Below are 18,203 nucleotides of genomic sequence, written 5' to 3'. Positions count from 1 at the left end.
TACAGGTACAGGTAGTCAGTTTTGATTCTCTGTTGTGTCACACGCGTGCCGCCGGGCCGCGTCACTTGTGTTGGCAAAGTGTCTCTCTCGAACTCTCTCCCTCTCTCTGCGCGTTCCTCTCTTTTTCTTTTTCTCTTGCATGTTATAAGGTTATAGCTAATCTCTTTTTTTGAATTTTAGTTTTTACACTGTCTCGACTGTCGGGGGGGGGGGGGGGGGTGACCCCCTGTCGGTCTTGGGGCTCTCGCACTCCCTCGGGGTCGGGCGGGGCTCTGGGGTCAGGGCCGTCGGGGGGGAAGGGGGTTTGCAAGGGGGGGTCCATGTCTGTGTTTTTAGTGTTTTGCGTCTCGGTCGCGGGTCGCGCTCGCCTCGGTCTCACCGCCCGCTCTCATCTCGGGGCTCGAGCCGCTCGATCGCGGCGGGGAGATAAGCGGGGTTTGTGTGGAGCCACGCAGTGCCGCGTTGCTTTTCCGTAGTGCGTAGAACGAGAGCCGCGGCGAGCGCGCAGCATACGTGCGTGGTATTGTGCATATCAGCAAAGCGAGCGAGAAGAGCAGTGTGTCCAGTGGAGCATGCCAGTGAGGAGGCTAGACCCCGACATAGACCCCGACAGGACTCGCCTTCACGCTCATGTGCCCGGCCACCCAGTGCACGTGTGACGTGAGCAACCTGCCCCTCCCTCCCTCCCTCCCCACAACCAGGAGCGTGAGTGTGCGTTGTGCGTTGACCCCGATAACCGCGCGCGAGCAGTATCTCACGCTCGGCTTAGCGCCAGAGCTGTTCGTTCACTCATTGGGCGGGCAGACAGAAGGCCAGGGCAGCACTGGCAAGTGCAACGCGCCTCATGTCGGAGAGCGACCGTGCCTCGTTCGCCGCTTATGATGTACGTACTTTTAGCTTACTGGGAGAAAAGAGAGAGGGCTTTTGTTCTCTAGGCCCCTAAGGGCCCTACGCGCGGCGTGAGAGCTCGGAAGCGATGATGTAAGAGTTTGTTGTAGAGATTTCACGTTGTAGAGCGCCTCTGCATCGCTCTACAGGCGACTCACATCGTCACGCGGCGGATGTAGAGCTCTACAGCGCTCTCCAGCGCTCTACATCTCTACAGCTCTACAGCGCTCTACACTCTACATCCTCTACACCCTCCCTCAGGCGCGGGCCTTCTAGGCCCGCGGGTAGTCTCCCCCCATCCCCAGGGCCTCCAGGGCTCGCACCTCAACCTCTCACAGACCAGCGCACAGCGCCGTCGGACGTATTTTCTTCTCAATAACGAGGCTGTGAATTGAATGAGCGGGCGGGGGGGGGGTTCTTTTGCGTGGTGTACCTGTGTTAGTGCCAGTGCGCGCCAGTCCCGTGCCCAGTGTTGTGCGAGGGAGTTTTGTCGTAAAATTCTTTTGTGCTGTGAGAGAGAGTTCTTTTCGTTGAATTCTTTTGCGTTTTTCCGTTCCTCCCCAACCATATGCTGCGTGGCTGCAGCGGCTGGTTGCGGGTTGCGACTGCGAGTGGCAGCCAGCTGGCGCGACCGCGGCCCTTCGTCGTGTGGACAAGCTGGCTATTTGTGGCTATGACAGCCTTGCAGCTCTCGAGCGCGCTTCTGCTAGAATCGGGTGTCTGGCGTCATCCATTCGTCAACGTGGCAACCAACCTCGCGTGCAATGCACTATTTGTGGCGTGCTACGTCGGCAACCTTGCGGCGTACTGCACTTCGCACCGCCCGCCCAGCCGTGCCTATTGTGCCGGCACAGCCCTGTACACGTGTGGCTACTTTTCATTTGCTGCTCACTTTGGCTTGCGGCTGTTGCGGGCTCCGGGCGTGGTGCACTTCTGCAACGCGGCCGGGTCGTCCCTCTTTTTGGTGGGCAGCGTGCTGCTGGTATCCGCCACCGCCCTCCACCCTGCCTCCTCGTACGAGCGGCTTGGGGAGCGGGGAGGAGGGGGGCAGAGGTCAGCGCCTCTCTTTGCTGGCAGCTCCTGCTTCCTGCTGGGCTCAATTGCGCTGACCTCAGACGCGCTCCTCGTGAAGCCGTTTGGACACCTCGCGGTGTGGGGCCTGGCCGCGTTCCTGCCGGGACGCGTCCTCTTCCTGCTCGCTGCCTATCGCAGCGAGGCGGGCGGTGACGACAGCGAGCGCCTGCCGCTCTCCCCTGACAAGTCCCCTGACCGCACGGTGCTCGTAAGACCTTGAGGTGCGCGCGTCGTTTTCTTCTTTGATAGATAGCAGAGGTTACGACTGAACACGGGGTCTGGACGGCTTTGAAGTGAGAAGAGGCTGCCGCGAGCGACGACCGCAGACAGACGAAGAGACCCGGAGCGGCGGGCCGGCGCGGGCCACGGCGCAGTGCCAGTGGCACCTGGCAGAGGCTCTCCTCTCTCCAGAGGCCAGAGCGGGGAGCCCCACGGCCCATTACACTTTTACACAATCATCACACACACACACACACACCCCTGCAAGCTTACTTTACAGCAGAGACTGACCGACCAATCCGTCACGAAAAAGGACACAGAGCGACCCGCCGCGGCCGGCCTAGAACACTGACCAGCAGGAGCCCACTGGATGCATCGCACCGCCGAGATCCACCGCTCAAGCTAGCAGCACAAGTCCAAGTGTGTCTTCGAGCGGCGCGCGATCCCGCACGGGGTTGGAAGGAGCTCTTACACAGAGCCCTGACGCGCGGCGGGAGCCGGCATTCACAAGCTTGCGATGGACACGGCATCGCTGCTGCTCGAGCGGGCCGTAGCTGGCGGCACGCCGGCGGGATGGGTCTCTAGCGCGGTGGAAGCGAGGGGGGCGGCGGTGCCGGGGGCGAACGAGATTGGCCCAGCGGACTGGGAGCGGCGGTGGCGATGGCGGCGCAGGTTGTCTGGGCGGACCGGGGAGGCGTGCTGCCCAAAGAGCGGCTGCGGCGGAGGGTCGTCGGCGGGGGCGAGGGAGGGCTCGCCCGAGGTGAGGGCGGCAAGGGGGGGCGGGGCGCCTGCGCGCGGCGACGTCGGGTTCGACGCCGTGCCCGCGACCGCGAAGGAGGAGAGGGCGCGGGGGCGCAGGACCTTCGGGCGGAGCAGCTTGTCGAACCGCTTGGCCGCCTTTGGGGTTGGCTTGCCGCTGCCGCCCCCGCCCGCCCGCCCCGCCGGCGCCGGCACCGGCGACCCGTCCGGCTCGTCTGCCCCGCCGCCCTCCTCCACGTCGCTCGCCTGACTCGGCCGCCGCGACACGGGCCGCGAGGGCGGCCCGCCGTCGCTCGACCCTCCCGCGTCGCACGCCTCCACCCGCTGCAGCTCACTCTCGACACCACCGAACCGGGCCCTGTCCGCCGCAGCCTCCCCGCCCGCGCGCGCCAGCGCCAGCGGCGTCGCGCCCGCCTCGTCCGCGGCGCTCGCGTCCGCGCCCCGCCGCAGGAGGAGCGAGACGCACTCGCGCGCGCCGGCGGCGGCGGCGTGGTGCAGCGCGGTGCGGCCCTGCTCCCCTCGCGACTCAAGCGAGGCGCCCGACAGCAGCAGCAGCTCGCAGCACAGAGGCGCGCCGGCCGCCGCCGCCGCGTGCAGCGGCGTGCACCCTCCGCCCGGCGCGTCGACGTCGCCCGCGGCGAGCAGGAGGCGCAGCAGCGCGAGCGGCGCATCCGCCGCCGCAGCAGCGCAGAGCTCCGAGCCGGAGGGGGCGTCCCCCTCGCGCCGCTCCACGAACCGGCGCTCCTCGTACTTTGCGCGGATCCACCGCTCGCGCTCCGAGCGGCTCGAGGCGGCGGTGGGCGGGGGGAGGCTGCTCGGGGGAGGAAGCGCGAGCAGCAGCTCGTTGGCGCCGCCGAGCGCGGGCAGGAGCGCAGCCATGGCGGGCGACCTGCGGGGGGGGGGGAGAGGGCAGAGGCGCTCCCGTGAGGACCTCGACGGCCACCCGCGAGGCGACGGCGGCGCACCACGAGTCGAGCGCGACGGAGCGAACCTTCGAGATGTGCACTCCGAGCGAGCGGTGGATGCCGCAGCACTCGATGCAGACCAGCGTCCCGTATGGCAGCACCGCCCACGTCGGGTCCGCGCTGTCGTCGCCGCAGTCGGCGCACGCCGAGGTGTCGGCGCGGCTGCCGAGCAGCAGGGCCCGCGCCGGCCGCACCGCCTGGCGGGGGCAGTGGCGGACGCGTCGCGGACGTGTCGCGAGGGTGGCCGCGTGAGGAGGGGCCGGGGAGAGGGGGCCGTGGAGGGAAGGGGAGGGGAGGGGAGGGGAGGGGAGGGGGGTGGTTGTTAAGCTGCCGACCGCCTCGTCGCTCGCGGCGCGGCGGAGGCGTCCCGGGGGCGCCTCGCTCTCGCCGCCGTCGGCGGCGGTTGGCGGGTGTCGCACGGGGCCCTGAGGAGGGGGGAGGGGTGGGGGCTCAGGCCGTCAGGGGGGCGCGGCAGAAGTCGGAGGCGTGCCCATCGCCTCGAGCGAGAAGATCGAGTGCTCGATGGCGGCGCGAATCGCCTCCACCCACTCTGTCCGGTCCGCCTAGTCCACAACAGCGCGGTGCGGCGGGGCGGCGGCTCGCGCCCTCTCGCCCCCCCGCCACTGGCCGCCTCGGACTCGGCCTGCAGCGCGTACGAGTTGTACGGCGAGACAACCTCGAAGCAGAACCGCTTCCCCTTCTCGCGCGCGCGCGGGTGCACCGAACAGATGAGCAAGTTGATGACGCGCCTGCTCGCAGCAGCCAGGAGTGAACCGCCAGCCGCGGTGAGCGGAGGAGCGGGCGGAGCACGCGCTCGGACATCTCGCCGGGCCGCGCCTAGAGGGAAGGCGCCGAGATGGCTCCGAGAAGGCTCCGGGCGAGGTGGGACTCTCGCGTGGCCGCGCCGCAGACGGCTTGTGCGGCTTGACGTGCTTGTAGTAGTGGAGCTGTCCGCCCTCGAGCACAAACCAGAGCCGCTTCCAGCCGTCTCCGCCGCCGAGGCTGTTTGGAGGGATCTTGCTCACCTATAGCCAGCCAAGGACAGCACTCGCTCAATACTAATCACAGCGGTTGTGGTGGTCGTCGGAGAGTCTCCCGGCCAGCGAGCGAGGCGGTTAGGGTCATAGGGTCACAGGGTCAGGGTCAGGGTCAGGGTTAGAGGAGTCTCCTGGCCGGCGAGCGAGGCAGTGCGCGAGCGGCCGGCGCGAGAAGACTTTTTGAAGAGGTAGCCCTCCTTCCGGTGGGCCGCCCCGCCGCCGCTGCTGCCGCCGCCGCCGCCGAGGCCCGCCTCTGCCCGCGCGGGAGGAGGGTTCGGAGGTGGCGCCGGCTGGCTCGCATCGGGCTCGGAGGAGCGGCTGCGGGAGGAGAGGTCCGAGAGGTGGGCGCGGCACTCCGCGTTGCGCTGCTGCGCTTCCGCCAGCTCCAGCCGCTTCTGCTCGATCGCCGGCGTCCACTCCTCCGCCTTGGCGGCAAGCAGCCGCAGCCGCGCCGCGCCAGCCTCAAAGAAGGCGAGGTGCTCCGCCACGGTCGCAGAGGCGATCTCGAGCAGCTCGAGCTGCTTGGCCGCCTCCGTCTCGTTGAGCGCCGCGCACAGCTCGAACCGGCTCGTCTCGAAAGCAAGCCGCGTCGCGCTGAGGTTGAGGTCTGCGCGCTGCACCGACTCGTCGTTCTCGACGCGCACCGCGTGAGACTTGCGGAGCGAAGCGACCCAGCCCTCGTCGCACTCGCGGAAGCGCATCCGCGCCAGCTTGCACCGCCGCGCGTCCGCCTCGGCCCGGCTGCTCACAGCGCCGGCCCGCGTGGCAACCGCCTCGCTCGTCCCGGCGGCATACGCGTCGCGTAGCCCTGCGGCGACGTCGGAACAGACGTGCGGCAGCGACTGCGCCCCGTCCTCCGAAGGACCGCTTCCCAGCGACGATTGCCCGACTGCGAGGAACTCGTCCGCAAACGCGGCGCCAGCCTCCGCCCGCTTGAGCGAAGCGGCAGAGTCTCGGCTCTCTGCTTTGGCGAGCCGGTCGGCCGCAGACTGGATTGACTTGACCGTGTCGAACAGCGCGTCGACGGCGTTGCGAAACGAAGGCGAGTCCTGGTCGAAGGAGACGGGCATGTCTTTGTCTTGCCGTACGAAAGTGTGAACAGGTTGGAGTAGCAGCTCCTGAGCACGGCGCCGCAGGCGCCTGTTGATAGGTCCAGGTGATAGCCCTGGATGGGCAATGCATACGCCTCACTGGGCCTTAGATCGCCCGACCGCGTCCCGGTGCTCTGCGTTCGGATTTGTGACGCCGCCGCACCGCGCCGTGGCGGACCGGGACGAGCTCTGGGAGGTGAAGTGTCAGTGTATATATTGTAGAGACCAACCATGTGCACAATATATCTCAGTCAGCTAAGCCTTGGAAGGCGATGCCGGGGCCGTACAGCAGCGTGATGGTGCTTCGCCGGCGTGCGTCCCGGAGCGGTGCCGGACGGGCGGTCCGGGGGAGAAAATCGGGGGACAACGCCGACGGCGCTCTGATTCGACTTTTTACTTCAAACAAAGACCGTCGCACGCGCCGCAGCGCGGCGCGTGCGACTGTCAGGAGCGGATCCGTCAGTTAAAGTTGTGTTCACGCCGGGATATCGTGTCCCCGACAACCTGTGCAGACTTTAGGCTACAACAGTAATATTCTTCGGAAAGAGAAAAGATGGTTGTTAGCCAGTTCTCTGGGACGAAGGCGGCTAGCCCGGCGAAGCCGTCCTGGGGGGCAACTTGCGCACCGCCCTGACCCGTCCTCTCCCCCGCTTGAGCTCGACTCGCCCCTCGACCACGCCCTCGCCCTCGAGGATCAGCTCGTGGCCGGGCGGCAGCCCGTCGTGGTTGAGCGACACCGCCTGCTCAAACGTGTCGTCGATGTTGCCGAACTTGTCCCGCGCACGCACCACGAGCTCAAAGTCGAGCCCGGCTTTACCAGCCTCGGGGATGTTTGAGAGGTCGAGCGAGACGGCCTTTGCGGGCGCCACCAAGACCCGAGCCGTTGCCATCACGTCAACCGACCTGTCGGACGGCTCCGAGAGCCGCAGCCTGTGCTCCCCGGCAACCTCGACCAACACCGCCTTGCTGGTCTCGCCCTTCTTGAGGACGAGCGCGTGCGTCGTGACCCGCTGCTGGGGAGCGCCTCCTGCCAGTGAGAGCTGCTCGTCGACCTGCGGGAAGGCCTCGACCTCGAGGGTCACGTGGATGTCGTCGGAGTGCACCACCACCTGATCGGATGGGCCTGGCGTGAGCGGATGGACGCGACGTGGGGACATTTCAGGGCCGCTCTCACATTGTCGAAGGCGTCGAGAGCCTCCACCTGCACAGTCATCACCTCACCGGCAACAATGTGCAACGGGCCGGGGGAGCCGCTGCCGCCCTCGCCGCCCTCGACTAGATCCGACTGCGCCTTGCCGGTCGGCCCGGTCGCCCCGAGCCGCAGGCGCGTCGCCGTCATCGCCCGAATGTGGATCGTCGCGTTGACGCGCAGCTTCCGCTCGCGCGGCAGCTTCTCCAGCAACTTCTCAAAGTCGTGTGTGTGCCTTGCTGTGTTGTGTAGGACCGAGTCGCCACCGAGGGCGAGCGTGATCGGACCAGCCTGCGTAGAGATCACCGGTAGGACGCCGCGGCCGCCCTCGACGATGAAAGTCGGGGCCGCGCCGCCTGCGACTCTCGCGCCCTCGGAGAGCTCGAGGGCGAAGCTGCCTGAGTAGGTCTCGCACACGTTGGCGTAGCGGTCAACGACCTTGACTGCCACTTGCAGAGGCGTGCCCGTCGGGTGATGCTTTGAGGGAGCGTCCCCCAGGTCGAGAAGGGCGCAGACGGGTTCGTCGTGCGTGAAGGTGCATGCAAGGATCGACGCCGTGTGGAGGCCCGACTCGAGGACGTCGACCGAGAACCGAACTGTCTCGGCCACATCGGACTCGAACTCGCAGCTACCCTTGCCGTCGACCAATCGCACCTCCACCGCGGGCGTACCCTTGGTGGCTCCACGGGCGTGGCCTTGGTGGCAGCGGACGACCACCCGGCCGGACCAACCAGGCGAAACATTGCCAAACGCGTCCTCGGTCCGCACGCACACGCGCAAGCGCTCGCCCACGCACACCGGGTCCTTCTCTGCGATCAACGCGACGAGGCGTGGTTGGCTGGGCTCGACCTCCAGGAGGAAGGGCCGTGAAGGCACGTGAAGCAGCCGCGTTTCCCCCGTGGACGCACGCGGCTCGCCGACCAGCCAAAACGGCACTCGCGTCGCTCTCTCGGACCGCACCCACAGCACTCCCTCCCCATCCACCACCGAGACGGCGCCGCCGCGTTCGATGTGCGCCAGTCGCGGTGCATCCCCCGTATCCTCATCCTCGTCCTCGTCCTCGTCCTCAGGCGCATCACTGTCGCCTTCAGCAGTTGCAGAGACGGCCTCCGAGGTCGCTCTGCCACAGTCAACGACGAGGTCAAGCTGCCCCGGGCTGGGCGACTCAGCTGTGTCCCCCGCGCGGCTGGAGGCATTGCCGTGTTTGTCACACGCAATGATCCGTAGCTGTATGCGCTCGCCAGCCACAGCTCGCGTTCCTGTAGCGAGCTGCAGACCCAGGTGAGTCGAGCGCCCTGCCCGGAAGTGAATCTGATGGATGGCTGCGGTGAGGCCACCGCTCCTTGGCCGAACCTCACGCACGGCGAGGCTCAGGGCGCACGAGGCGAGACACCGGACAGTGAAAGGGTGAGACCCCTTTGGTAGCTGCATGATGCCACCGAACTCGCCCGGCACGCTTGTCGCTGAGTCGCGACCTCCACGAGCGTTGTGGCCGCTGCGTGAGTCCCGCTCGTTCCACGAGACAGGAAGCAGCTTTTTGGTGCCAGCCTCCAGTATCGAGACGCCAGAAGAGATGCGTGGGCTCGCTGTGACAACAACTTCGATCTCCCCGTTGAATTTGGTCGTCGCGTTTCCCCACTCATCCACCGCTTCGAGCGTCATCTCAGCGCGGCTCCCGGCTACGAGCGGAGTGGTCGCATCGCCGCACCCTCTGAAACGGAAGCCCTTGGGCTCGCCGCCCGAGAAGGCAACCGGGATGGGCGGGAGGGGTGCGATCTGGGCGATGCCTCCGTACGATACACGGAGAAGAGCGGTGCCGGCCTGGGTGGTTTTGAGCGTGCACTCGCCCGTGCCCCTCGTGATCCGCATCAAGCCCGGCCCGGAGATGCTCACGTGGCTCGGCGCCTCGAGCAGCACAATCGAGTCAAAGTCTTGGTCGCAGACGCCGCCCTCGTCAAGAGCCTCGAAGATTAGCTTCACATCCTCGCCCACGTGCCATGGCAGTGCGTGTGGCGGTGGCTCTTCAGGCTTTGGCCTCGTGCGACGCACGACAGACGAAGCGCCCCTGTCCTCGTCCTCATCCTCGTCCTCGTCCTCATCCTCGCCTTCCTCGTCGCTGTCGCCTTCATCTTCGTCCTTGCCCTCGTCCTCAGTGTCCTCCTCCTCCTCCTCCTCCTCGCCCTCACCCTCGCTCTCCTCCTCCTCCTCTGAGCGACGACGCCCCTTCCCGCGCGCCCTCCTCTCTTGCGCCACCTCCTCCTCTAGCAGCTGAATCGAGCGTTCCGTGTGCCCCAGCTCCCATGCCTGGACATTATCGGCGCGAATGGCCAAGCGCACGGCCGGACCAGAGGCGAGCGGTAGCGCAGGGCGGCTGGAGTCGCTGCTCAAAGAGGATCCGGCCGGCTGGCGGAGCTGCACGCGGACGGTGCCCGCCGAGCCATCCTCCTCCAGCATGTAGAGTTCTTGCAGCATCGAGACCAAGCTGCGCTGCTTCGCGATACCCTCTGCCCGTTCGTCGGCCGGGCACCTGCGCGGTGCAGCAGAGGGTGGGACTCCGAGGTGCGCACCTGCCAATGCAAGGCGGGTCTTGGGGGCGGGGTGGCGGTCACTCGTCGCTCCGCCAGGCCTCGCTCTCGCGCGCAATCTTGCTCATCAGTGACGCCAGGAGCCGCTTGACCTGGTGCCGCTCGTGCCGCACATCCGCTCCAGCCGACCCGCTTGGGGCCCCAGCCAGCTGCATCGAGCCCGCATCGCCCATCACGCTGTGGAACTTGAGCTTTAGCACGCGATTCCGCTCCTCCGCAAGTCGGTGAGTGAGAGCATCGCTGCGCTGCTCCGCTGCCTTCAGCCGCTGCTTCAGGCTCTCAACTTCGGTGGACAGCTCGCTGTTCCGTCGATGGAGTGGTGCAGCCCCGTCCTTCTGACCCTGCAGCTCTTTGTACGCCTGCTCCTCGTTCGCCCGCGCCTCGGAGACCTTCTCCTCTGCCGCGGCGGAGCGCGCCTCTGCTTTGCGAGCCTCTTCAGCCTTCTCCCGCTTCACCCTCTCCAGGTCCTCGCGTGCAGACTTGAGCTCCTCCGCTCGCTCACGGTCGCGCCTGGGCGGGTGTCGGATCCCACGGTTGATGAGGCAAGGTGGTGAGGGCGGGCGGAGATCAGCGGTCAAACGGGTCAGCAAGTGAGTGGACCACGCGCCAGCACCGCACACATCGGCCAACGAGTGCGTCCAGCGCATGCCGTTCTCCACCACCGTCTTGTCGATCGCCCGCGCGTACGCCACTGCCGCCTCCACCGCGGTGCCGAAGGAGCCCGCGAGTTTGTTCCGGCTCCCGTCTACCGTGTACTGCACTATGAAGCGGTTGCGCTTCTTCGACGCCCCCCTGTATCCGGTGCTGCTGTCGCGGGAGAGGTGCAAGCGCATTCCCTCCGCCTCTGCCACGCACGCACGCCAGACGCACGCACGCCTTGCCCTCGCTCGGAGCGACCTTCTGTCAAACTCATCCCACTTACGCTGCAGAAGGCCAAGCGTTGCGCGATCCGGCTCTTCCCGTTCCGTTGGCCTGCTCGAGAATGACCTGCCCCGAAACTGCATGACGAGCGGCCAAAGTTGTTCGCCGAACTCATCAGGAGGGGGCGGCGGACCGACCTCCGCAACATGGGTCTCGGCCTCGATTGCACGCACGGCCTCGGTTGCCAGCCTCTCGGCCTCCAGCCTCTCGGCCTCCTGCCGAGCCATGCGCACGCCCTCCGCCGAGCGACGCGACAGCACTCATTCTCTTGCGTCTAATGGTGTTGCGATGCGGCAAGTGATCAAACGCGTCCCACTTGGATCGCAGAATGCCGAGAGTGGCGTGGTCTGGAACCTCCCGTTCCGTTGGCCTGCGCGAGAATGAACTCCCCCGGAACTGCATGACAATCGGCCGAAGTTGCTCGCCAAACTCGTCAGGGAGCAGCGGCTCGGCCTCCGCAACATGAGCCTCGGCTTCGATCGCACGCCTCTGTGCGAGAAAACATCGACGATCGCCTTGCGTCAGCAGCCAGACAGAGGCGGCGGGCCGGCGGGAGAGGGCGGTGGCGCGGGCGGTGATGCTGATGATGTGGCCATTGGCCGCCGCCGCGTCCTCTTTGCGAGCGCTCTCGGCTTCCGTCCCTTTTTACGCTTGTCCCCCCCCCCCCTTCCTAAGTGTCGGAGTGTCCGGTCTTTCAGCGGACCAGGACAGGGCTTCTCGGCAGTCTACTTGGTTTTGTCTTTAGCTTACTGGGAGAAAAGGAAAAGCGAAAAACTCTCTCTCTCTCGTTCGTGTACTGTACTTTTAGCTTACTGGGAGAAAAGAGAGAGGGGTTTGTGTTCTCTAGGCCCTTCCCCTAAGGGCCCTACGCGCGGCGTGAGAGCTCGGAAGCGAGCTTTGCACGGCGATCGAGGATGGGTCTTTCTCTCTCTCGTGTATGCGACGTACGTGCGTTCTCACAGACACAGTTTATGCCGTATGTTTTTTTGAGTGTACGTACTTTTAGCTTACTGGGAGAAAAGAGAGAGCTGAGTGTATGTAGCTCTTACGTACATTCCCGGAGGAGGACTGCTGACGGGGTTTGCGATGAGAAGCGATCCGAACGTGGCATCGCTCGGGTGATAAGATCACAAACAACTCTAACTAAGATCACTACCGCCGAAACGCAAGAGCACTCTGCGACGGATCGTGCTCATGCTAGCATTTTACAGTGTATGAAGTTACTCACACAAACTCACAGAGGGACGAAAGGGCAATTTTTCTTTTCAGAGACCTTCTCCCTTTTTCTCGCCCAGCGCTTATCCCCGCGCCCGGACATGGAGTCGCTCGAATCGATAAAGGAGCAGTTCGGTCTCGGTAGCGAGGATCTCGCGACTGCGCGAGCGATACACGGTGCCAAGTCGCTTCTTATTCGTCCACATTTAATTAAGTATGAACGAACTTGCCGCGCCGCCGTCCTCAACTTGCTTACTTCGCCGTCGGCTGCGCGATGGCGCCCTTCAGGACGCTGGCGATGGACGGGCTGCCGAACAGTGGCTCGCAGCGACCGAGGGCCACGAGCTCAAGCTCTTCCACGGAACCTCGTGGGACTTGGCGCAGAAGATCCAGGCCGAGGGGTCCAGCCGTCCGAGGAAGGCTGCCTCGGCCGGGGTGTGTATGTGGCTCGCCGCGACAAGGCGCTGAAGTTTGCCCAGGATGCCCTGCGGCACGGCGGTGACGCTGGCGGGCTGGTGACGGCTGTCGTATCCTTCCAGTACTCTTGGATGGGGGCGACGACGACGAGTGGCAGCTCGAAGGGTACGACGCATGCCGCACGCCCCTCACCTCCCGCTTCGAAAACATGGAGTGGTGCCTGAAGGACGCGAGCCAGCTGCGGGTCACCCGAATCGAGCGGATCGAGCTCTCGTCCGCGAACGGCGTCGAGCTCGCTGCGACGGCAGGGCCGAGGATGGCGACGGGTGGGGTTGAGGCGGACGGGAAGGGAGGCGACATCGTCGTCGACACGTCGACCCGCGCTGGTCCTGCGGCAAATGCGGCCAAGCCGACAACTACTACCTCCGCCCTTGCTCCGGCTGCAGCGTCCCTGCCTGAGCACGCCATCGCCCAGGCCATCTCTGTCGCCGAGCGGGAGATGTCGGAGCCGCACGACCGGGGCTTCCTGGCCACGGCGAGCAGCCCACGCGTCGCCTTCAAGGTCGGCTCGCTTAGCGGGTGGGCCGTCGGGATGGACGACGCCGCTCGTGGCGCGCGGTTGCCAAAGGCCTTTGCACAGACGACGCTGCTGGTGGCGCCAGCGCAGAAGAAGGTCTTTGTGAACAGGACAAAAGGCTTCAACCAGGCCATCGACGGCGTCCGCGCGAACCCAGACGCGCCGCCTCGCCCCACGCATAATCCAAGGACGACGACGCGTCGAGTTGCGCGTCGCCGAGCTACTCGTCCCTCCACCCGAGCCAGCACGCCCGCGAGCGTGCCGAGCAGCGGCTCATCAAGGGCCAGCAGATGAAGCGCGCCATCAAGCACGGCGTCCCAGAGCAGATTCGAACCCCCATGGGGGCGCCCCGCATGTCGTTTGCGTTCGAAGGCCTCACGGTTATCACGGACATGGTCAGGAAGTACGCCATCACGGCCTTCTGGGGCGAGCGGCGCGAGCAGCGGTACCTGTTCGATGCGGGCAGCGGCGATTGGTTTAACCTCGAGGAGTTCCTCGACGAGGATCACCCTCCCACTCCCTCGGCGCGAGGCTCGACGCCGCAGCGCGACGGCTCGCAGCGTGGCGGCTCGCAGCGCTCGCGCTCGGGGTCGCGCTCCCTAGAGAGTGCCGCAGGGCAGCTGCCGCCGCACCGCAGGGAGGTCGAGAAGATGGGAGCGATTGCGAGTACGCGCGGCCCGACCCGGACGACGTGATGGAGCACGTGAAGGCCCGCGCGCGGCTCATCAATGACGTGGCGCTGAGCAACGACCCGCACTGTGGCGGCCTCCTCTGGACTTTTGCCGCGCGTGCGAGACGACGAACTCGAACAAAACAGCAACCTGGATGAGGTGCCTCGGATGCAACGCCGATTACCCCGAGTCGGAGATCAAGCGGCTCAAGGAGAGTGCGCGCAAGATCCTGGACATGCCTGAGGACCGCGCCACTGCTGAGCGAGGCAACCCTTTGAGGCACGGCGTCACCGCGAGCTACGCGCTGGGCCGATACAAGTTCGCGGTTGCCGCTTCGCGGACGTTGCTTTGATGCCGCCGCCGCCGCCGCGCGACCAGTGCTCGCTTCCCAACCCGCGCCTCATCACCGCTGGCGCTGCGCTGGACCGCGACGGCGGCGGTGGTAGTGCGTGGCGCGACATGCTGGAGCGAGGTGGAGGCTCGTGATCGCACGGACAAAAGTCAATGTACAGGAGATGGCTTCGCCAGGTCCCGGTGTCAAAAGTTTTTTATCGGAGAAGTGCATATGTAAACCCCATGATCTGGGCTTGTAACGCGGGACTATCTCAAAAGACTCCGCGCTAGGCTAGCTCGAGAGAGAGAGGATGCGGAGTGTTGTGTGATTTGATGGCATGTTTGATGTGGAGACCCCACTACGCGACTACGCCTGGCTATCCACCTGGCGGTCGAGGTACGCGGTGGTGAAGACCTCGCACAGCTTCAGCGCAATGCTTTCGCCCGGACAGTGGCGCGGCGCGGCGCCGCCAAAGGGGCCGTTCCAGATGAGGTACCTGTCCTTTGGGCAACGGCCCGGCCGGAAGGCCATCGGGTCCTCGAAGGCGGACGGGTCGACGTGCGCGTCGGGGATGGACGCGGTGACGATCGTCCCGGCCGGGAAGTCGCGGCTACCGCGGAGGAAGGGCAGGCGCGTCGACTCTGGCAGCACCTTGTGCGTGCCCGCGACGGGCGCACACAGCCGCAGCACCTCGAGGATCCACGCCTCCGGGTCCTTGCGGTAGAGCAGCTGCATCTCCTCCTTGGCGGGGACCTGGTGCTCCTCGGACCACCTCCACCCCTCGATGGAGTAGAGGCAGAACATGACCGCGAGCTTGGTCCCCGCCAGCGCCGCGAGCAGTAGAGGGTCGACCACGCTCTCGATCATGAGCCCGCTGCTGTCCCCGCTGCCGTCCAGCCCCGCCTCCTTGGCCATCCCCGCCCAGTCGAGCGCGAGGCCGAGCAGGCTCTCCGGCTTGGCGGCGTTGCAGCCGGTGAAGAGGAAGCTTGCGAGCGCACGGCGCGCGGGCAGCGTGTTCTTGGTCCCGAAGCGCGGGAATGTCCAGTTCACCCACGCGGGCAAGATGCACTGCGTCGCGCCGTTGTTGTCTGCGTGTCGGTCGACTGCAGCGAGCAGCTCGGCGGGCAGGCTCTCGGGCGGGACGTCGAGCAGCAGCCGCAGCAGGATCTTGAAGATGGGGCGGTGGGGCATCTCCAGAGGGAGACCTCCGTCCACCAGCTTGAAGGGGGTCGCCTCATCCAGCCACTCGCTGACGATCGGCAGGGCCAGCTGCCGGAGCCCATCCCCAGTCAGCGCCTCGACGACGGGTGCGCGGTGGGTGATGCGCGAGAGGAAGACACGCCGCCAGCCGGCATGCCACGTCGAGCCGGTGGAGTAGAAGAGAGGCAGCACGGGCGTGAGCAGCTTCCCCACCTCGCCAACAAACGCGTCGACGACAAGGCTCCGCTCGCGCGCAGGGTCCTCGAGCATCGCCCGCACAGAGTCGTAGTCTGTGAGCCTGAGGCAGTCGCCCCACAGATAATTCCCGCCGAGGTTGGTGGAGAGGGTGTACCACGAGTCCGCGACAGGCGGGTACGTCAGCATGCAGACGAACACGAACTGCGGCCGCAACAGCAGCTGGGCCAAGTAGAAGTGGCGCAGCGGCGTCCCGACGCACAGCAGCGTGTAGTACTGCCACCCAAGCGCGAGCGCGCGCGACTTACCGCAGCATATGAGCATGCAGAATGCGATGAAGTACCAGATTAGCAGCAGCGGGAAGAGGCAGAGGAAGAGGAGCCATGAGATGGCACACTCAATCGGCCCAACGCGGAAAAACTTCATTCCGAAGGTGAGGGGCTGCCACTGGCCGGCGAGGGAGGGATGCAACATGCGGGCTGTGGACAGCTCGAACGTGCTCGCAGTCGATGGCCGTACCGAGCTAGTCGTCATCGGGGTGCTTCGCATAAGCCAGGAGCCGTCGCGCACGCGGCCAAGGAGCCAGCAGTGCCCATAACCTCTTGCTGCCCAGGTTCCGACCCTCTGCGTGGCCGACTCACACAGCGAGCCTTCCTGTCTCCCTGCTGCTGATTCATCGGTCGTGCTCAGTCAAGATATTGTAGAGACCGACCATATGCACAATATCTTGACTGAGAGCTAAGCCCAGTTCGACGATCGGCAGCCTCACCGCGGGTCGCGCCGCTGTGCAGCGAGAGCCAGGCTCGCCCGGCGAAGGTGACCAGAGAGTGCTCAACAAATACCAGAAAAAATCAGGGAGCCTCAGAGAGTGCCACTGCCATCACCCAGGCCGCGGGAGCCGATCGGCTGCGCCGAGGACAGCTCCCTCAGTGTGCTCCGCGGCTCACCAGTGTGCGCCGCGGCGCCGTCCAGCCACTTTGGCGGCCAGCCACCGGTCGAGTTCTTCGACTCTGGAGGACAGAAAGGTACCGTCTGAAAGGTATTTTCATGCTCTATTGACTGGCGAAAAAATCCCCCGCAAAATGTTTTCACAGCGGGCGTGATTCACACCGAAGCATGAGCAAAGCATCGGGCAGCAAGAGGATAAAAAACACTGAAGACGACGAGGAGCGACCGCGAGATGGCATGAAGGTTGCAGCGAGAATCGGCGAGGGACTGCGAAGAGAGATAGGAAGAGGCAGACGCCCAAGGGTGGGCGACGGATAGCGCACCACACCCCTCTTCTTAAAATCCCTGTGTGTGTGTGGAGAGAGAGAGAGAGAGAGAGATTTTGTTTGTTTGTTTGTGTGTGGTGGCGGCGTGCCGTCCTCCCTTCCCTCCCTTGGGTTGTCTGTTTTATTTCTTTTTTTACGGGACTGGCGCGCACTGGCACTAACACAGGTACACCGTAAAGAAATCTTAGCATCGCTCACTGGCACGACAAGAGGGCACGGAAAGTCGCTGTTGGGAAAAGGCTATGCAAAAAATAAAAAACTGAGGCAGGGTGAGAGGACGTGTAGAGATGTAGAGCTGTAGAGATGTAGATAGAGCTGTAGAGCACTGCAGAGCTGTAGAGCTCTACATCCGGCGCGTGACGATGTGAGTCCGATGTAGAGCGATGTAGAGGCGCTCTACAACGTGAAATCTCTACAACAAACTCTGGACATGACGCCCGCCACATGACGCCCACCGCCGCCGCGTCGGTCGGCGCGCGCCGACGCCGACCATCACCACCGACCGACGGCTCGCACGGCCGTGCGGTGAGCAAAAATTTGGGTCGCTGCGCGCCTGCCGGATGCTCTGCGACGTCTGGACGCTCGCCAGAAACGCCAGGAAGCTTGCCTTCCACCCCTGGGCCCGAGGGCGAACGGCAGTGGTCGGCAGCCTCTGCGACGCTCCGATCGGCTCCTCGATCTCATCGCCTGTGACGAGCCAGCATGGCTCGTCGCTCGACGGCAGCCTGCTCAGTATGCTCTCGGCATTCTGTACAGCCTCGCCAGGCTCTCTGTGACGGCCTGCAGGGCCGGCGCGGACCGCCTCGGGCGCGATGGCCCTCCTCAGTACCTACCTCTTCGATGCCTGTCGGCTCTCCAATCTCGTCGCCGGCGGCAGGCCCGCATGGCGCGCTGCTCGATGGCAGCCTGCTCAGTACGCCTTGGACAGTGACTTCTGCCTCGCTGCTCTTACTGCAGCCGCCTCCGGGGCCGGCGCCAGCCGCCTCGCTTCGCCAGTGCTGTCTACGCCTGCGACACGCGTGTCGGCTCGCCGCCCGCGTCGCCCGCGGCGGGCCCGCATGGCGCGCCGCTCGTCGGGAGCGTTTCCAGCAGGCTGTGCAGGGCAGTCTGCCTCACTCAGGGCGCCGCCGCCGCTGCGCGGGGCCGCCACCGGCGCTGCTGCCGTGAACACTGCCGCCGTGTACGTCACCATCGCCTCTCTTCGTCGCCGATCTCACCGACGCCGCTCGCCGCTCGCCGCCGCCCTGCCCTGCCCCGCCCAGCCCTCGCACAAACAAACCAACACACACACACACACACACACACACACACACATACACACACACACACACACATACACATACACATACAGACACACAAAACACACCCCGCCCCAACCTCGAGCGCCCCGCGCCCTCCCGCCCAACGCCCTGCACCTCACGCCTCGCGTCCCACGCACGCCCCGCGCCCCCACGCCCCTCACCTCGCGCCTCACGCATCCCTCCCCACCCTCTCAGGCATTTATCCTGCCCTGCTGCTCGCCGACTCCTCCTCCCCCCGCATGACCGACGACTACCCGTCCCTCGGCGACTCCTCCCTCTTCGGCGCCAACG

General features: G+C 65.6%; 2 protein-coding genes across 2 annotated transcripts; one reads left to right on the top strand and one right to left on the bottom strand.

The window, feature by feature from the left end:
• Window positions 1-1,456: 1,456 nt before the first annotated feature.
• Window positions 1,457-2,182, top strand: EMIHUDRAFT_244752 (hypothetical protein; the record flags this gene model as incomplete). The annotated part of the gene is made up of 1 exon (XM_005769058.1): window positions 1,457-2,182. The coding sequence occupies one exon, from the start codon at window positions 1,457-1,459 to the stop codon at window positions 2,180-2,182; it is 726 nt and encodes a 241-aa protein (XP_005769115.1).
• Window positions 2,183-14,174: 11,992 nt separating this feature from the next.
• EMIHUDRAFT_445342 (hypothetical protein) lies at window positions 14,175-14,897 on the bottom strand. Its single transcript, XM_005769057.1, has one exon. The coding sequence runs from the start codon at window positions 14,855-14,857 to the stop codon at window positions 14,309-14,311; it is 549 nt and encodes a 182-aa protein (XP_005769114.1). The 5' UTR covers window positions 14,858-14,897; the 3' UTR covers window positions 14,175-14,308.
• Between the last annotated feature and the right edge of the window lie 3,306 nt (window positions 14,898-18,203).

The sequence above is a fragment of the Emiliania huxleyi genome (assembly GCF_000372725.1).
Source record: "Emiliania huxleyi CCMP1516 unplaced genomic scaffold EMIHUscaffold_432, whole genome shotgun sequence".
NCBI lineage: Eukaryota > Haptophyta > Isochrysidales > Noelaerhabdaceae > Emiliania > Emiliania huxleyi.
The sequence above is the reverse complement of the archived record's forward strand: the minus strand, read 5'-3'. Positions and strand labels throughout refer to the sequence as shown.

Coding starts and splice junctions, on each gene's coding strand:
- EMIHUDRAFT_445342 (XM_005769057.1), bottom strand. CDS start 14,857: ATGGCCAAGGAGGCGGGGCTGGACGGCAGCGGGGACAGCAGCGGGCTC.